At 37.7% G+C, this 16,231-nt stretch overlaps 1 protein-coding gene across 1 annotated transcript in view; it reads right to left on the bottom strand.

Moving 5' to 3' along the window:
* The window catches only part of RP1 (RP1 axonemal microtubule associated), a 629,473-nt gene that overhangs the window by 505,740 nt on the left and 107,502 nt on the right, over nucleotides 1-16,231 (bottom strand). The window contains 1 exon segment of the mRNA XM_036741155.1: nucleotides 6,021-6,152. Within this exon segment, the coding sequence (XP_036597050.1) occupies nucleotides 6,021-6,152 (132 nt within the window).

Below are 16,231 nucleotides of genomic sequence, written 5' to 3'. Positions count from 1 at the left end.
AAAGTTAAGTCTAATCCCCCATCCACATGATCACATCTTAACTATCTGAAGACAGCTACCATATTTCCCCCTCTTCTTCTAAACAAAGCGTTTTTTCATACGGCATGATTTTCAGATCCTCACCTTACTGGTCACAGTCCTCTAGATACTCGCTAGATTGTCAATGTACTTCTTCAGCTGTCATATTCACAATTGGAGACACTATTCTAACTGTGATATGTCTATGTGGTTCCCTTGCTCAAGAAGATTGAGTAATTCCCATTGCCTTCAGGATAAAATGCTAACTCCTCGTTTGTCATTTAAAGCCCTTCATAATCCCACTCCAACCTGTCTTTCTAGGTTTATTCTACATTACTCTTTTCCAGTCTCTACATTCCAAACAAACTAATCTATTCGCCAATTTCCTTACATGACATTCCACTTCCTGCCTCCATTCCCAGGCTGTCCTCCATTCCTAGAATGCTTTCCCTCCCTTCTGACCTTTCAGAACTCTGAGTTCTCGTCAAAATATTGCCCAGGTGCCAGTTCCCAGGAGAAGTCTTTCCTGACTCCCCAAGCTCTTCATGCCTCCCATACTCTGCAATGAAGTATATACTTAGCATTTTCATGAATACTATTATCCTTCATTAGAATATAATCCCTTTAAGAGAAAGGGACTCTTATATTTTCATGTTTTTCTTTGATACCTTGCGCAATACATGGAACATGGTAAGCAATTGATAAATAATTGTTGAGTTGAATAAACCAGTTTGAAGAGAAGTGGGATTATCACTTCCATTGTCTAAGGACTATATATCTCATGAAGCAGCCAACACTACATTAGTTTTTTCAGCAGCACTATTTCTAAGTCAGTAGAAAGAGCTAACCAATAGGCTATCAGCTTTATATATTTTATAAATGTCTTCACTAAAGTATGACTCTGATTCCTCAAACTGAGGTGAAGTTTCTCAAAGGCTGTACCAGTGAGGTACAAGTTCTTTCAGACTCTACAAATGAGTGGGCTTTATTTAACTACAAGCCCATCAATGGACTTTCTGTATCTGTAATCTGAGGTCTAGCCAACTAATCTTGAAGAAGTTCATCACAAAAGAATTGGCCAGCTGGTGATTTTTTCAACTGACAGAAACTTATAAAGATGGTCTACGAAGGCAAAAGTGTCAAAAAAAAAAAGAGACTCCAGAGTGGAATGGAAAAGATCAAAATGTTAATTGGGAAATATTAAACAAAGTAAATAAAAACACAATTGAACATAGATAATGTTGATATGTGGTTTTCTAAGTCAATATGTGGCTTGCAGGGATACTTGGTATGGCCACATTTCTATGAGTTTCATACCACTGCACTAAGGTATAAAGAGATAATGATCTGTGTGTATATAGGGAGTATCCACAGGGATGACAACATAGATTTTTTGGAGTATTCAACTAATCACACGGTATCTAACATTTAATTCAATTCCACTATCGAAACACCAAGTTCTTTCACAAGGATACATTTGCTGTTAAAACAATGAAATAATTTATTTGCCAAGAGATTTGACTATTACCAAATTTCCTCCTTTTGCTCCATACTCTCTGTGAAGTGAAAAGATTACTGAATTTGAAATCAGGGGACCTGGCCTTAAATCCCAGCTCTCTTATTTACTATGTGACTCTGGGTAAATCATTTATCTAGGTTTCATTACTCTCCTCTATAAGACAATAGAGTCAGAGCTTTAAGGTCTCTTCCAGGTCCAAATCCTACAATGCTATGATCCCATATATGGGATGACTAACCTATAAACCTATATCTTGATGAACAAAACTGTGTCAAGAACCCAATTCTCTTTTTCCAGTCTCACCTGGGTTCAGATCCTAGCTCTGTGTGAATTATTATCTGTGTCATTTTAGCCATGTAATTTAACCTCTGAAAAATGAGGTGACTGGATTAGGTGGCCTCTGAAGTCCATTTCTGTTCTAAATTTATGATCATAGGCTCTGAAATCCTATGGCCCCACCCCCCCAAACAACTTTCTCATGCAGTCAAATATTACCTGTTCATCTGATGATTAGGCATCTAAAAGATCAGAAAGGAAGGAGGGGGGAAACTGAAAATGTTTCCTGGGGTTCAGAAGAGCATTGGATGAGCGGCAAGGAAGAACAGGTGGGCTAGGGGAAGCCAGACTAGAGGCAGAAAATGGATAAAATAACAGAGAGATGGGCACCAAAGATGGTATCATTTATTTTCAGTGTGAGAGCACCAGGCAGCACTGGGCAAGCAAACTATTTTGACCAAGAAAAAAAGGTTAGTCATGCAAACTAGATACTTCCTCTCTAATCTGCCACATGTAAATTCACAAGAAACTAATGGTTTGGGCAAAAACCCAATATGGAGAGGTTTCAAAGAGTCTTGTCATGTGCACCCATCCTTTGGAATGAATTAATGTGGATGACTGAAGACAAACATTTCTGCTCCTCCCAGCTCTTCAAAACACTTTTGGAATAACAGAAGCAGAAAATTTTCAAGCAGAAAAGAAACATGGAGATCAATCAACCAATCCTGCTATTTTACCAAAGAAGAAAGTGAGGCTAGGAGGTCTTGCTCATTCATTTAACACAATTAATTAATTAAGCACCTATTCTGTTCCAAGACACAATGCAAAGCATGGTAAGTGACTGACCTAAAGCCAGAGAGAAGCAGGAACTGGACTAGAACTCACTCCACCTGACTTCCAGCCCAGTATTTTTCATGATACCTCACTGCCTCAACATCCTTTATGAATGATTTCATTTTATCTACAATTACTACTTTCAAAATCCCAAAAAAATGTCATGCATCCTCCTGAAGAAAAGAACTTTTATGGAGTGAAATAAGCAGAACCAAGAGAACATTGTATACAATAACAGCAGTATCATTCAAGGATTAATTGTGAATGACTAAGCTATTCTGAGTAAGATGAACAGTCAAATCAACTATGAAGGACTTAGGAAGGAAAATGCTATCCACCTCCAGAGAAAGAACTGATATATTGAAGTATGCATTGTATGGTTCCACATATACATATATATATATATATATGTATATATATATATATACATATATATATATATATGTCAGATGTTGGCCTTCTCTAATGCAAGGTTGGGAGGGAAGGAGGAAGACAACTTAAAACTCAAAATATAACAAAAAATAAAGAAAATTTTAAAAAGAAAATAACTTTAATAAATACACCTTTAAATTTAGTCCTCTGTGCCTTCAGGAATTGCTTGATTTTTTTTAATTGGACCTTTGATATCTTTGTTTTAAAGCACACCCTCCATCACTCTCACATCCCACCTCCTAAAGAATTTCCTCTACCAATACAGACACCTGCTCTGCAACTTAAGAGTCAGAAAGTTGCCTAGGTCACTGAGAAGGTAAGTGACTTGCTCAAGGTCACATGGTCAGTGTGTCTCAAAGGCAGAACTGGAAATCACATCTTCCTACCTTCAGGCCCTCTCTCTAGCCACCATACCATGTCAAAATGTTTATTAGTGATCATTAATAGAAAAAAAGTTATTTTCCTTAAGTGGATTTTGAAGGAATAAAAATTTCAAGGAAAACAAATTTGCCTTAAAAAGCATTTTCCTTAAATAATGTCCATTAGCATATTTACATACATTGAACACTTAGCCCGACTCTCTTTTCTCTTTGATTTCAATTCCCAGTGTCCTTCCAGCATAGACCCATTAGGCAATCATAAAGGACCTGCTAGGAGTCATTTTCCATTGGACCTATGACTCATGCTCTCCCCTGAGCTTCTAGAATTTGTGCTCTTTGTAAGGGCACTAATTTGAACAGGTTAAAATTCGTCATGAGGCCTAAATTGATTGTTTTCAGAAATGACTTGGCCTACCTCATCAAAAACATTACTTTCTCCATTCCCTACAAAGGACAGGACAGAAACATATTTGAAACAGTGTTTGTCACAGCTGACAAACTTACATAAAGCAGAAAAGCCTCCCTTTCATGAAAAGTGTCCATTCCTAAGTGATTTCAACCAAGCCTGCTGTTCTCAGTAAGATCCTACATTTATTTTGTGCTGCCCGACCTGATTGGGACTTTAGCACTTTATGGTTTCTGAGAAAAGTTTTAAGAAAACATATGAGAAATACTCTGCTTATTCTCATTCTGTTTTCTGAGAGGCTTCAGTGGACTCTTGATATAACCTGAGAGTGTAGGCTGAAGACTGCTTAACACAGAAAAAACGGGTTTCTCTTGAGGATGATGCAAGAGATGGTACCACAAAGATGTTCAAGCTTCCCCATGAGAGGCACAATATTGTCTGTCCCTGTACACGCATGGAAAGATGGCCTCATCACCTCATGCCTGGACTATTTCAGTGGCTGGCTGGTTCTTCTCCCTGCCTTAAGTCTCTTTCCACTCCAGTCCATCCTACATTCAGCTGTCGAACTGATCATCCTGCAGTACAAGTCTGACTACGGTGCCTCCCTAATTCAAACAATTCCAGTGGCTCCTTATTGTCTCCGGGGTAAAATGTAAAATCACTTGTTAGGTTATAAAGCCCTGTATGACCTGGCTCTTCCTAACTTTCCAGTATTCTTATACCATACTTGCTTACTCCGTACTCTACAATATAATGACATTGGCTTTCTTGTGGATCCTCACACACAATACCATCATCTCTCAACTTAACATTTGCATTAGTTGCCTCCCACATCTGGTATTCTCTCTGTCCTCATCTCTACTCCCTGGCTGCCCTAGCTTCCTTCAAGCCTTAGCTAAAACCCTACCTCTGCAAGAAGCCTTTTCCAGTCCACCTTAATGCTGGCACCTTTCCTCTGTTCATCTCCCGTTTATCCTGTGCCTTATGGTCATGCTGCTGGTAATATCAGAGGCAGAATCTGAACTTTGACCATCTCGATTCCAGGTCAAGCACTTTATCCACCATGCCACATTGCCTCCCATGACAAAACTTGTACCCTTTCTGTTTCACAAAGTTCTTAGGCATACATGAGATAATGTAAAGCTCATCTGAACTGTATAACACTTCTTGGAAATGTAAGTCACCTTTCAAGAAAACACTTGTCATGGGCTTCTGGCCATTACTATTCAGAAGCCTATTGACAAGTGTTTTTTTTTGAAAGATGACTTACATTTCCTTACTTCTTAAACAGGCTTAATCACTGAATGGGCATTATGCCTCAGTCAAAGTGAGGACTTAGAAAGACCTTAGCTTAAAAAGGCTAAGGTCTCTCACTGCATCCTGGGCCATCTCCACTTGTCCTGATCTATATCTGGCCACTGGACCTAGATGGCTCTGAATGAGAAAGTGAGGCTGCTAACTTTGCACAGCCCTCCCTCACTTAAATCAAATTCCCTTGCAAGTCATGGCATCACCTTCCTGATGCCATGGTCCTCTTAGAGAATGAAGGACAAACCACAACCACAACCACAATCTCCCTTTATCTTGTAGAAACCACTTCTGTTTATGGTTGTTTGAGATTAGAACTGTCTTTTTCCTATCTTTGTATCCCCATCTCTTAGCATTCTGCCTGGCACATACTGCTTAATATATGCTAGCTGAGTGACTAACTGACATAAATGTCAGTTTTTATTTTGGGGGGTGGCTGAGTTCTTTTTCCAAACTAAACCATTTAATACAGGTAAACTGTTTTAGGGCATTACATAGCAATTATTATATATAGTACTCTTGAAAGAGTACATCATAGTAAGTAAATCAATATTGAATTCCAAAGACAGAGATACATTATAAAATACAAGGACTCCATGAAAGAGATGACAATGTTTTAAAAGGAATTTGTGTGGTATGATATCATCCCCCCAGAAAAGCCATTTCATGTCCTCCCTTTAGGTTGTCACAAAGGAGACTCAATGCAGGCAAAAAATAACCAGAATTAACATGTAAAAGTGTTTGTCCCATCTCCTTATATTTCCCAGCAGGTAAGCCTCTATTCAGGTGGACAGAACTAACCAATAGGGTGGCATCTTATTAAGTCTCAGTATTAACCGTAACTTACTTGAGGCTGGAGAGGGGGATGGGCTGTGGGCCAAGCTCTGGGACATTGCTTCTACTTGGTTCCCAGAATCTCTGGCTTTTTCTTCCTGTTGGCTAGCTGTTGCAGATGTTCCCATTGGTTTTTCCCTGCCAACTGAAATAAAGATTTTTTTAAGGATGTCATCCACACAAAGTCACTTGTTTCTTCTCTGAAGCTCACCATATGTTCAACTACACACACTAAGATCTGCTATTGTCACCATTTCAATGCCTTGCCAAATCTTTTCCCTCCACATTGCATAGTTACCAGAAAGTGCCTTTTTATTCTTAGCAGCAGGCTGCACGTGGATGGTATTCCAATAAAATCCATTCGCTGCCTTGAGAATGCAAGGAACAGGGCACTGCTGTAGGAATCAAATCACTTTTTCAAAATGTAATTTTCTTATGGCTTCAAATGTTGCCTCCTCCAACCCCCTGGTGCTCTGCCTTTCCTAAAAGGGGACATAGACTGCAAAGTGTCTTTCAAACAAAACTGCTTGTGGCCTTCTCAGAGAGATGGCAATGCAAAGCAAGGGGAAAATCTCTCCAATCTGAAAGAAAACACTCACTGCTTTACTTTTTTTTATTATTAAGAATTGTATTGTTTTGGCACCTCATGCTGATAGCAAATATCTCTAATCAATTTAAATCACTCTTTTCTTTTAATGATATGTACAATTGTTCAGGATTTTCATGTATCTGGGGTTCTGTGGTGGGGGGAGTCATTCTCTGTGATAAAACAGGGAGTTTTGTTTTTTTGTTTTTATTTTTCAAGTGGTCAGAGTACATATATCACCATTCTGTGGTTGTCAGGTCTTTGGAGACCTCAACAGCCGTGAAATATCATATACATGTCTGGTGCTACATAAATAATAAATAACAAAAGCAGTTTTTTAATAGCCTGAATGTAGTCAATAATTTAGGTATCAAGTATGTGTCAACATGAGAGAGCAGAATAACTTCCATCTTATGCCTCATGGGAATTAAAGGTTTCTAATCACATTTTTTTTGATGCAATAGATCATACAGTTTTAACTTTTTCAGAACTCCCCCTGAACATCATGTAAATTATCCTTTCTAAGATCAAAAAATACAATTGTAAGTTATAATGAGCTTTAATTTGCCAGGATATGTAGAATCATTTTTCTTTGGGCTTCTATTCATTTATACTCTCATGACTAGATCGTGCACTCATTTTTCATGTCATACTCTCTGTGTCCCCATTTGGGGTTTTCTTGGCATAGATAATGGAGTGACTTGCCATTCCCTCCTCCAGAACATTTTATAGATGAGGAACTGAGGCAAACAAAGTTAAGTGACTTGGCCAGGATCACACAGCTAGTAAGTATCTGAGGCCAGATTTGAACTCACTAAGATGTTTTCCTTACCCCAGGCCAAGTAATCTATACACTGTACCATCACTGGTAGAGGCTAATATAGATAAAAGAAATTTTAATTATAGAACCTTGGAATTGAGTAGAGTAAACTATTGGTTTCCGAAAGTCTCTCCAACAAAGACAGGTCAAAGTCATACATGATTCCTTGAAATTAAGAATAAATTTGTTAAATAATCCTTTGATTATTAATTATAAAAATATCAGAGCCTAGCTACTTCCCATTATTAATATCAAGTGAAGTATATTTTCACTAAGATGTATTTTCCAATATTTTACAAGATAAACAGTGTAGAGTTCAAATGGATTAAGGTTACTCTATAAAAAGGGAGGACTTCTGTATGTTCCATGTAACCTCCTAAATGAGACTCATGAACATTCAAAATTGTATGGCCTAAATATCCATCCTAGAAAAAACAAGTAGATAAAAAAATGTCTGTTGTCCAGAGTATGACCTGCATATGAGATCAACAGACCACCCTTTAAGAAATACATTTATCATGGATAGACAGTGTTCATGGATAATGAGCAAGAGAGTGGGCTGAATTATCTTTAGGAACCTGTGCAATGCTTTTAGTAACCTAAAGCTTTTTCTTTAACCAAAGGAACATACTTTTAACAACAATATTCATCTGGCGATGTCTCATGAGGTCATGGAATAGCACAGAATTAAAAGTTGAGGTTCACCCAAAAGGCATAGAGGGGCAAGCAGGGGGCATAAGTAGTCTGTAAAGCATCACCAATAAATAACTGCTCAAGAGAAAGTGTAAAAGATATTATCAGAGAGATAAATGACCTGATTGATTATGTAGTGAGAGTGAAGGATAGCCAATGGGCAGCCACCATTGTTATCCTTGCAATATCAGAGAGACTCAAGGAAGGTTCTGAATATGATGGATGGAGGATCCACACATAGAAGAACACAGAGAAGAAATTGCACAGAATGAGACAGCATGGATGCAATGTGATCGACATCATCAGAAGGAATAGCCATATTGATAAGAGCAGAGATCTACTGAAATATGATAGCAAATATCACCAAGGCTGGTCCCATTCAGGAACCACTATTATGAGTGAACATGATTCTATAGGTCTATACCCACCTTGTGGCTCTACTGATTATCTTGACACTGTTGCAACATTGGGCTATTCATACAGCCATGGCAATTGTGTTAAAGGCTATATATTCTATGCCTCCTGGAACCCTGAATGTGTAAGTATTATATTAGGCAATTAACATCTGCATTCTGACTATGTAGAAAATTGTCATTCACAGGGTAGTTTCACAGATCCTTATTCTTAGGCTCTGCCAATATAAAAGGTCTCAGAAAGGGGACAGTGATTAATCTGGAGTCATACTTTGCATGAAATGTGTGTCAAGACTTTTGTTGTTTTTCTTTTTTTCCCATGAATTTCTGCCATTTGAATAGCATACATCAATATAAAATGTTCTATTGGGCATATAGCTTAGAATAGTGACTGACCTAAAAGAAGAGCTGGGGAGAAGAATGAAAGAGAAGATGGCCTTTAACCCTAGAGAATATTATTGTCATCTCACAAAAAGCCAATGAAGGCCCAGGATCAAAGGGATTAGGTATATATCAGAAACCAGTAGAAAGGTGTCTTAGTCAAGGGCCCGCATGGCCTCTAGAATCTGGAAGGACATATATCACACAGTAATAATAACAGGAATAGTTGTTATTATTGTTATAACCAAAATAGCTAGCATTTATATAATGCTTTTAGGTTTTACAGATATTGTCTCTTATTCTCACAACCACCCTAGGAAGTAGATACAGATAAAAAAACTGAGGTGGATAGAGGTTAAGTGACTTGACCAAAATCATGTAGCTAATAAGTGTTAGAGACTAGAATTGAACTCAGGTCTTCATGACTTGAAGTCCAGTGTTCTAGCCATTGCACCACCTAATGGCTTACAAAAAAAAAAATCAAGGTCGCAAGAAGAAAGGTAACAAATCTAAGGGCTAAATAGGAAATGATATTTCAAGTTCAAAGTTATAAGTCAAGAGTTAAAGGGCCAAAAATGCTTCAATACCTCTAGGATCACTAAGTTAATTGACATAGGGACTCCCTTCAACTATGCAAAATAAATCCCCTACAAGTTGGTAGAGTCTTCAAGAATTACCATGGCCAAAAAGTTCATTATGCTGTGGCCAATTTGGTAAAATACTCCTTTTGTCCTTTGCTAGGCTGCTCCTTAGATAACAGTTCATCACTGAGCCAATATTCAAAGCCCTTCCCACTAGTTAGTGGGAGCTTGTGCTCCTTTGGCAAAACCTTCAAGAATGACCTCCATGTCATGATGAGATACCTGAGGAAGACGTTATTGGAGGGCAATCAAAGCCAGCATACAAGCTAAGGAACAACATAGTGAAGGAGTGGGCTATAACAAAGTGATTATTTGCTTCACTCAAAGAGAGGGAGGGAGAGAGAGAAGATTCAGGAGCAATGTGATAGCTCTCTTCAAGTATTTGAAGTCTTATCCGGTGAAAGAGGGGTGAAGTTTGTTCTATTTGGCCTTAAAAGGCAGAACTAGAAGCTATGGGTGGCATTACAAAGAGGAATATTTAGGTTTAGGAAAAACTGCCCAGTAGGCTACCTTGAGGATATGGTGGACTTCCCCTCCTTGAAGATTTTCAAGAAGAGCTTGGAAGGGTTTGTTGTAGGAAAGAATCCTGAGGATTATAGGTTGTTCTAGATGGCCACTGAGATCCATTCTACATCTAAAATTCCATGATTCTTGTTAAGACGTTAGTGGATACCCCTTTCCATAAGCAATCTTGATAATTATTAGTTCTAAGTACTTCAGAGGCAGGGCAACCAGGCAAATGGTTCAATCCCCAGCAGAAGTTAGTGAAACAATGCCTGTCCATTAACCTGATGGTAGAAACTGAGAACAAAGCTATGGCCAAATATTGTCATCATGTATATGATTGCAACATCATGTATGTCATTGCTTCCACTCACAGGAAGTCTGAGATCCATCCTCAAAATAACAATCTAATTAACCTAGTCTTAAATTAATCCTCATAAGTGATTGTCACCTATTTAACAAGCAGACTCAGACCAAATCTGATTCCTTCTGGCTGTCCAGAGATGCTGTTGGACTACTGGAGACCCCCAAGGGAAGCAGGGTGGACAAGTACAAGGACAGGTACATGTCCAAAAGTACATGTTCCTTTCGCCAGTGTCTAAGATTCTGACCCACTTGGGGTGGGGAGGGGGTGAGGGAGAACTATAAAATCAATTATCCAGGTGGAAAAGAAGCCATTGAAAGATAAGATCCCAGCTGGGCCATGTATAAGCTTGATTTTAGGTTGCATTCTGGGATACAACTTGGTTAACAGACATTTTGCTCAGGCAGAGCAATCTGAGATTCTGTTTTCACTTGAGAATAGACAGTATTAGAATGGAAGAACTAGCCAACCATGACATTGCTGAAAGAATAGTGCAATTTCCTTCTCATGGGATCTTTAAAAATGAGATAGACTTTTATCTTTCAGCAATTGTTTAAGGTTGAGAAGGCTTTCAAAGTAAAGGGGTGGGTTCAAATAATAACTTAGAATCCAAAGGGTAAAAGTAACTGTTGGCTTAATATTTCAGCTGAAAGAGTGTATATGCCTCAAAATATAAAGATTTCTTTACTTGTTATAAGAGCAAACCAGGACCCAGAGCACTGAACACCTGTGCTCTTCAGGGGCAATATCTCAGAAAAGTTTCAAAATGATCCCCCCCCAAAAAAAGGAAGATTAAAGTCTTAATAATGATGTTTTTAATATTCTCCGATTTTCAGATTATAAAACTCCTCTCAAGTTTGCCTTGCTTCACAAAGGTTGGAAATTAGGATGTTGAGAGGCTCCAAAAGCACATTATATATGTTATTGTTAAAGGAACTGAGACATTCAACCTAGGCAAGAAAAGCCTTGTTGAGGAGATAAGATGACTGTTTTCATATATCTGAAGGATATGAGGGATAAGACTGATCAGAGGACAAAACAAAATCAGTGGCTGGCAATTGTAGAGATGCATATTTTGGCTTTGTAGAGCTTCTGAACAGTTAGAGCTGACCAGAACTGAAAGAGACAGCTCTAGAGCTAATGAGCTTAAGGTTTTTCAGGGAAGTCATAGAGGAGAGTACTTGCTATGAGTTATCATAGATGGCTTCTGAGATGCTTCCGACTCTGAAGTTTTATACTTCTATGACATATTCAATAGTATCAGGGACCAAAATAACAGATTCACAGAATGACAGAATTTGAGAGCTGAAAGGGACTTCAGCAGCCATCTAGTTCAATCCACACATGAAAGGATGCACTACAATGAGACTTCTAAGGAGAACCCAACAGATTAAAAAAAGTATTAACTCTACTTCAGCAGTAATTAATTCTGCCCTTTGTTTTATACTTAGTGTCAGCCACCAGTCTTCACTTCTATGTCACTCTGTGGTGCAGAAGAGACCCTCGGTTCTTGAAGGCCACCTTAACAAAGGACAAGCTCTGGCAGGTCCTGTCAAACTGGAAAGGATTTGTGTATGAGCCCAGCAATGGACCAAAGTAGAGTGATCCACAGAGAGAGTGGATGCTGCTTGAGAGTATGCTTGAGAGGGTATGTTTTATTTTTTTACCTTGTTTCTCAAGAACCTAGAACCCTGTCTGGCACATAGGACATGCTTAATAAATGCTTGCTCATTGTCTTGCCTAGGTAAGTTTGAAGACTTGTCATTGGTAAAAAGAAAAGTCCCATGAGTAAAAGAAGATTGAATGGTTTTGGCCCCAGAAACTCTAGGACTACATACTAAGTTATACTACATATTATATATGCAGTAAATTAAATAAATATATACACATTATTGAGACCTATATTGGTGGAATGAGTACCCATGATAGTGAAATTACATATCTTTGAAGTATTTAGGCAACAATTAGCTTGTTTTAAAAAAAACTCAGAGTTTCTACAGTACTAATACCTGAAAGACAATTGTTGTCTATATACATTTTAAAAAATTCAAACACCATAGTATATTGCCTGAATAAGAACGATATTACATGACACCAGAGGAACCAAAATTGTAACTCACCCAAAGGGAAATGGAAAGGTATATAAGTGGGTATATGCAGGCTGCGGCTTATTACTGTCGATGGTTACAAATAAGATGATGAAAACACATCACCGAGGACATGTATGACCAGATTAGGCAACAGACTGTTCAAGAGTAGCAAGATTTAAAAAACAAATGGAAATCCCACATGTTGAATTGGTATCTACAAAATTTAGAAAGGGTCAGAAAATGGCTTCCACTGCATTGGGTAAAATCCCTCTGGAGGACTTATAGAACAATGTGATTTGAATCATACAAAATGAAAGGATAGGTTGGAATGTACATCAATGGAGAGAGTACCCGAACCAATGAGATCATTGATACACTGATGTAAATAATACACATAATTAATAACAAATGATTTATGGATGAAAATGTTCTATTGGAACTGATTAGTAAACTAATGGTATACAGAGAAGTAGGAGAGGGAAAATTATTCACCAAAACACAAATTTGCACATACCCATAAGCCCACAGCCTGAAAAAAATCTTTTTATTTTAATACAAATTTAAAATAGGAGCCAAAGCACAGATGTTAATTGTCTCTGCCTACTCATGTTTATGGTCATCAGAGCTTTGTGCTCTGTATGAAAGGATTCCTTGAATTACAGGAAAAGAAAAGAATCTTCTTTTTAACATTTTGTGAGATACAGAAATACTTAAATGCAATCATTCATATAAAAGTCCTAAATAGAATACCTGATATCCTGTAGGTGCTAAAAGCATTTACTATACTGGCCAAGTGTTCTCTCTTCACAGCCTAACACAATATAAATGCATTCATTGTAAATGGAATATGTAAAACTAGACCTATAAAAAATCCAGATAGTCCATCTGGACTTTTCCTAATCTTGGTATATAAGTTGATGAAGACAGAAATCTCCATGCCCTTTTCCTAGGTAAATATCTAATTATTATATCCAGATATCTGACAAGACTTAAAAGAGATCTCAATAAGTAAGCCAGTTTTCCCAGGGGGAAAAAATGGTCTTAAAAAATTGTGATGTACTGGAAAGGATTGAGGTCAGAGAACCTTGGTTTGAATCCTGGCTCTGACACTTATCACATGTATAATCAGGGGAAAAGTCCTAGGTCTCATAATGCTCATATGTAAAAATGAGAGAGAGTTTGGACTAGATGACTTCTAAGATCCTTTACAACACTATATCTATGATCCCATCAACTAAAACTGAATAAAAACAGTCGTATTATGCCTTCTACACATATAGCAGTTTAAACACACTGATCCAAAGTGAAACTGAGATACAAAGAAGCTAAGCAATTTGCCAAAATGATTAAAAAAAGGCAATAGTATTAGCCTTGACCACAACTTCTTCAGGGTCTTTGAGTAGAAGCTGAACAAACACTTGCTGGGTATGTTATATTTAGTGAATGTAGGTTAGTTAACAGGTTAACTAGGCTAAGGTTATTTTGGGTTTTTTTTTTTGGTGAGGCAACTAGGGTTAAGTGGCTTGCCCAGGGTCATCACACAGCTACTAACTGTCAAGTGTCTGAGGCTGGATTCAGGTCCTCCTGATTCCAGAGCCAGCGCTCTATCCACTGAGCCACCTAACTGCCCCTTAGGTTAGTTCTTAACCTGTGATCAGTATATTTGCGGTTTTTTCTTTAACATTTTGATAACTAAATATCAACATAACTAGTTTCCTTTGTAATTCCATACATTTTATTTTATGTATTTAAAAACATTATTCTGAGAAGTCCATAGACTTCACCAGATTTCCAAAGGGGCCTATGGCACAAAAAAGGTTAAGAACTCCTGCTCTATGTGGTCACTGTGGCCCACCTTCAACTCTCAAATTCTGTAATTCCGTGATGTCAGTCATCAAATAGTCTCTCAATTCCATCCAGGCTTGCAAAATATGAACCTCAAAAGGATATCTTTCTCTTGTATCTACCAATAACTCTATTAATCTGTGCAGATTCCATTCCAGGGTACGAGGACTTTTGTCACTAGAGATGAACAACAAGAATACTCTCAATATAGGCTTTGAGACTCTCATGGAAAAAAGATCACTTGAGCCTCAGGAAACCAACTAGTAGCACATAGCTCAGAACTACAAGAGATTCAACTTGTTCATACATCAGGTGAATACTTTAAGACATCAAGTTCCTTTCTCATCTGGATGGCAACAGCAGGAATAGTCATTCTGGTTTCTTCCCACCCCCTTGTAGCTTCCTGAATGAGTTCAGGCTTGGGGTGTTGGGTTTTTTTTCCTCCACCTTCTATTCCTATTCCCAGGAAACCAGATGACAAGGATTAACTGAGGAGAACATTTGCTAGAAAGCTGGACTCATCTATCTCAGTGCTAAAAGGCTCACCCACACTCCAAACCTTCAGCTCTAAAATTGGAAGATGCATTTGAGTTGGTGACAAGTTCAATCTGTCTTATAGCAGATCCATGTTTGTGAAAACAAAGCAACAATTTTTTTCTTATTTCCATGGAAATTAAATCACCTGACTACATCATAAATTCCTACTATTCAGATTAATCAGAATAGAATTGTTAATCACAGTTCTGATGGAAATACAGCTTTAAAGATGTTAGTCATTAAGGAGACTCTAATTCTCTTCTCAAAACAATTTAGTAATAATTTTTAAGTGTACTTGTTAAATGAGATAGAAAGGACAGTCCAGGTTATATAACCAAGATGAGGGAGCATGAAATGTGTATGCATCGATTATAATTCCCCCTCACTATAACCTTCTCCATGGTATCTATGTCTCAAAACTACGTTATTTGGCCAGAGGCAGGAGATGAAATGAATTGTATACATTTCTTTGCTTGCCAAGGCAGGATATTGACTTAAAATATATTTATGTCCTTCATTTCCAAATATTCTGTTATTTAATGAATTCCTGAAAGGGCAAGGGGAAATATATGTAAAAAAACAATCTTTTGATGTCTACAGAAGAAATTTGTTTTGAAATATAAAACTTAAATTTCTTTTACATATATATGGTGACTGTCTCCCAATTCCTCCAAATGGATATTTAAAATATCCCTTAAATAATGAAAAGAAAATCTATCCACCCATTGCTCCACAAACTAAAGAGTCTATAAAGCTTATACTTCTATCCCCAGTACTTAGTACAGTGTCTGGCACATGTTGTTCAGTTGTTGTCATGTCCAATTCTTTGTGACTCCATAAAGGGTTTTCTTGGCAAAGATGCTGGAGTGGTTTGCCATTTCCTTCTCCAGTGAATTAAGTCAAACAGAGATTAAGTTACTTGCTCTGGGTCACACAGGTAGTGAATATCTGAGACTGGATTTGAACTCAGGGGGTCCTAACTCCAAGGCCAGCACTCTATCCATTAAGTCCTGTGGCTACCTCCACAAAGCAAGTTCTAAATAAATATTTTCTCATTTGTTAATTGATTCATTTACATATAAAAACCAAAAATTTAAATTGGGAATCTTTCCTGATATCCCACCCCCTGCCAACATTTCTTGAAACTTCAGCACAGTCGAATTAAAAGACCTGTTTACGTGATGAAACACTTGGGTTCAAAGCCTGCTTCTGTCACTTACTGGGTAATCCTTGGGCAAATCACTTAATCTCTGTAATCTTCAGCTTCTTCATCTATTAAATTAAAAATTTGGACTAGATACCCTATGGTATCTCATCCAACTCTAAATCAAGGATCTTATAATACTATGA

This window comes from Trichosurus vulpecula, chromosome 1 (assembly GCF_011100635.1).
Source record: "Trichosurus vulpecula isolate mTriVul1 chromosome 1, mTriVul1.pri, whole genome shotgun sequence".
Taxonomy (NCBI): domain Eukaryota; kingdom Metazoa; phylum Chordata; class Mammalia; order Diprotodontia; family Phalangeridae; genus Trichosurus; species Trichosurus vulpecula.
The sequence above is the reverse complement of the archived record's forward strand: the minus strand, read 5'-3'. Positions and strand labels throughout refer to the sequence as shown.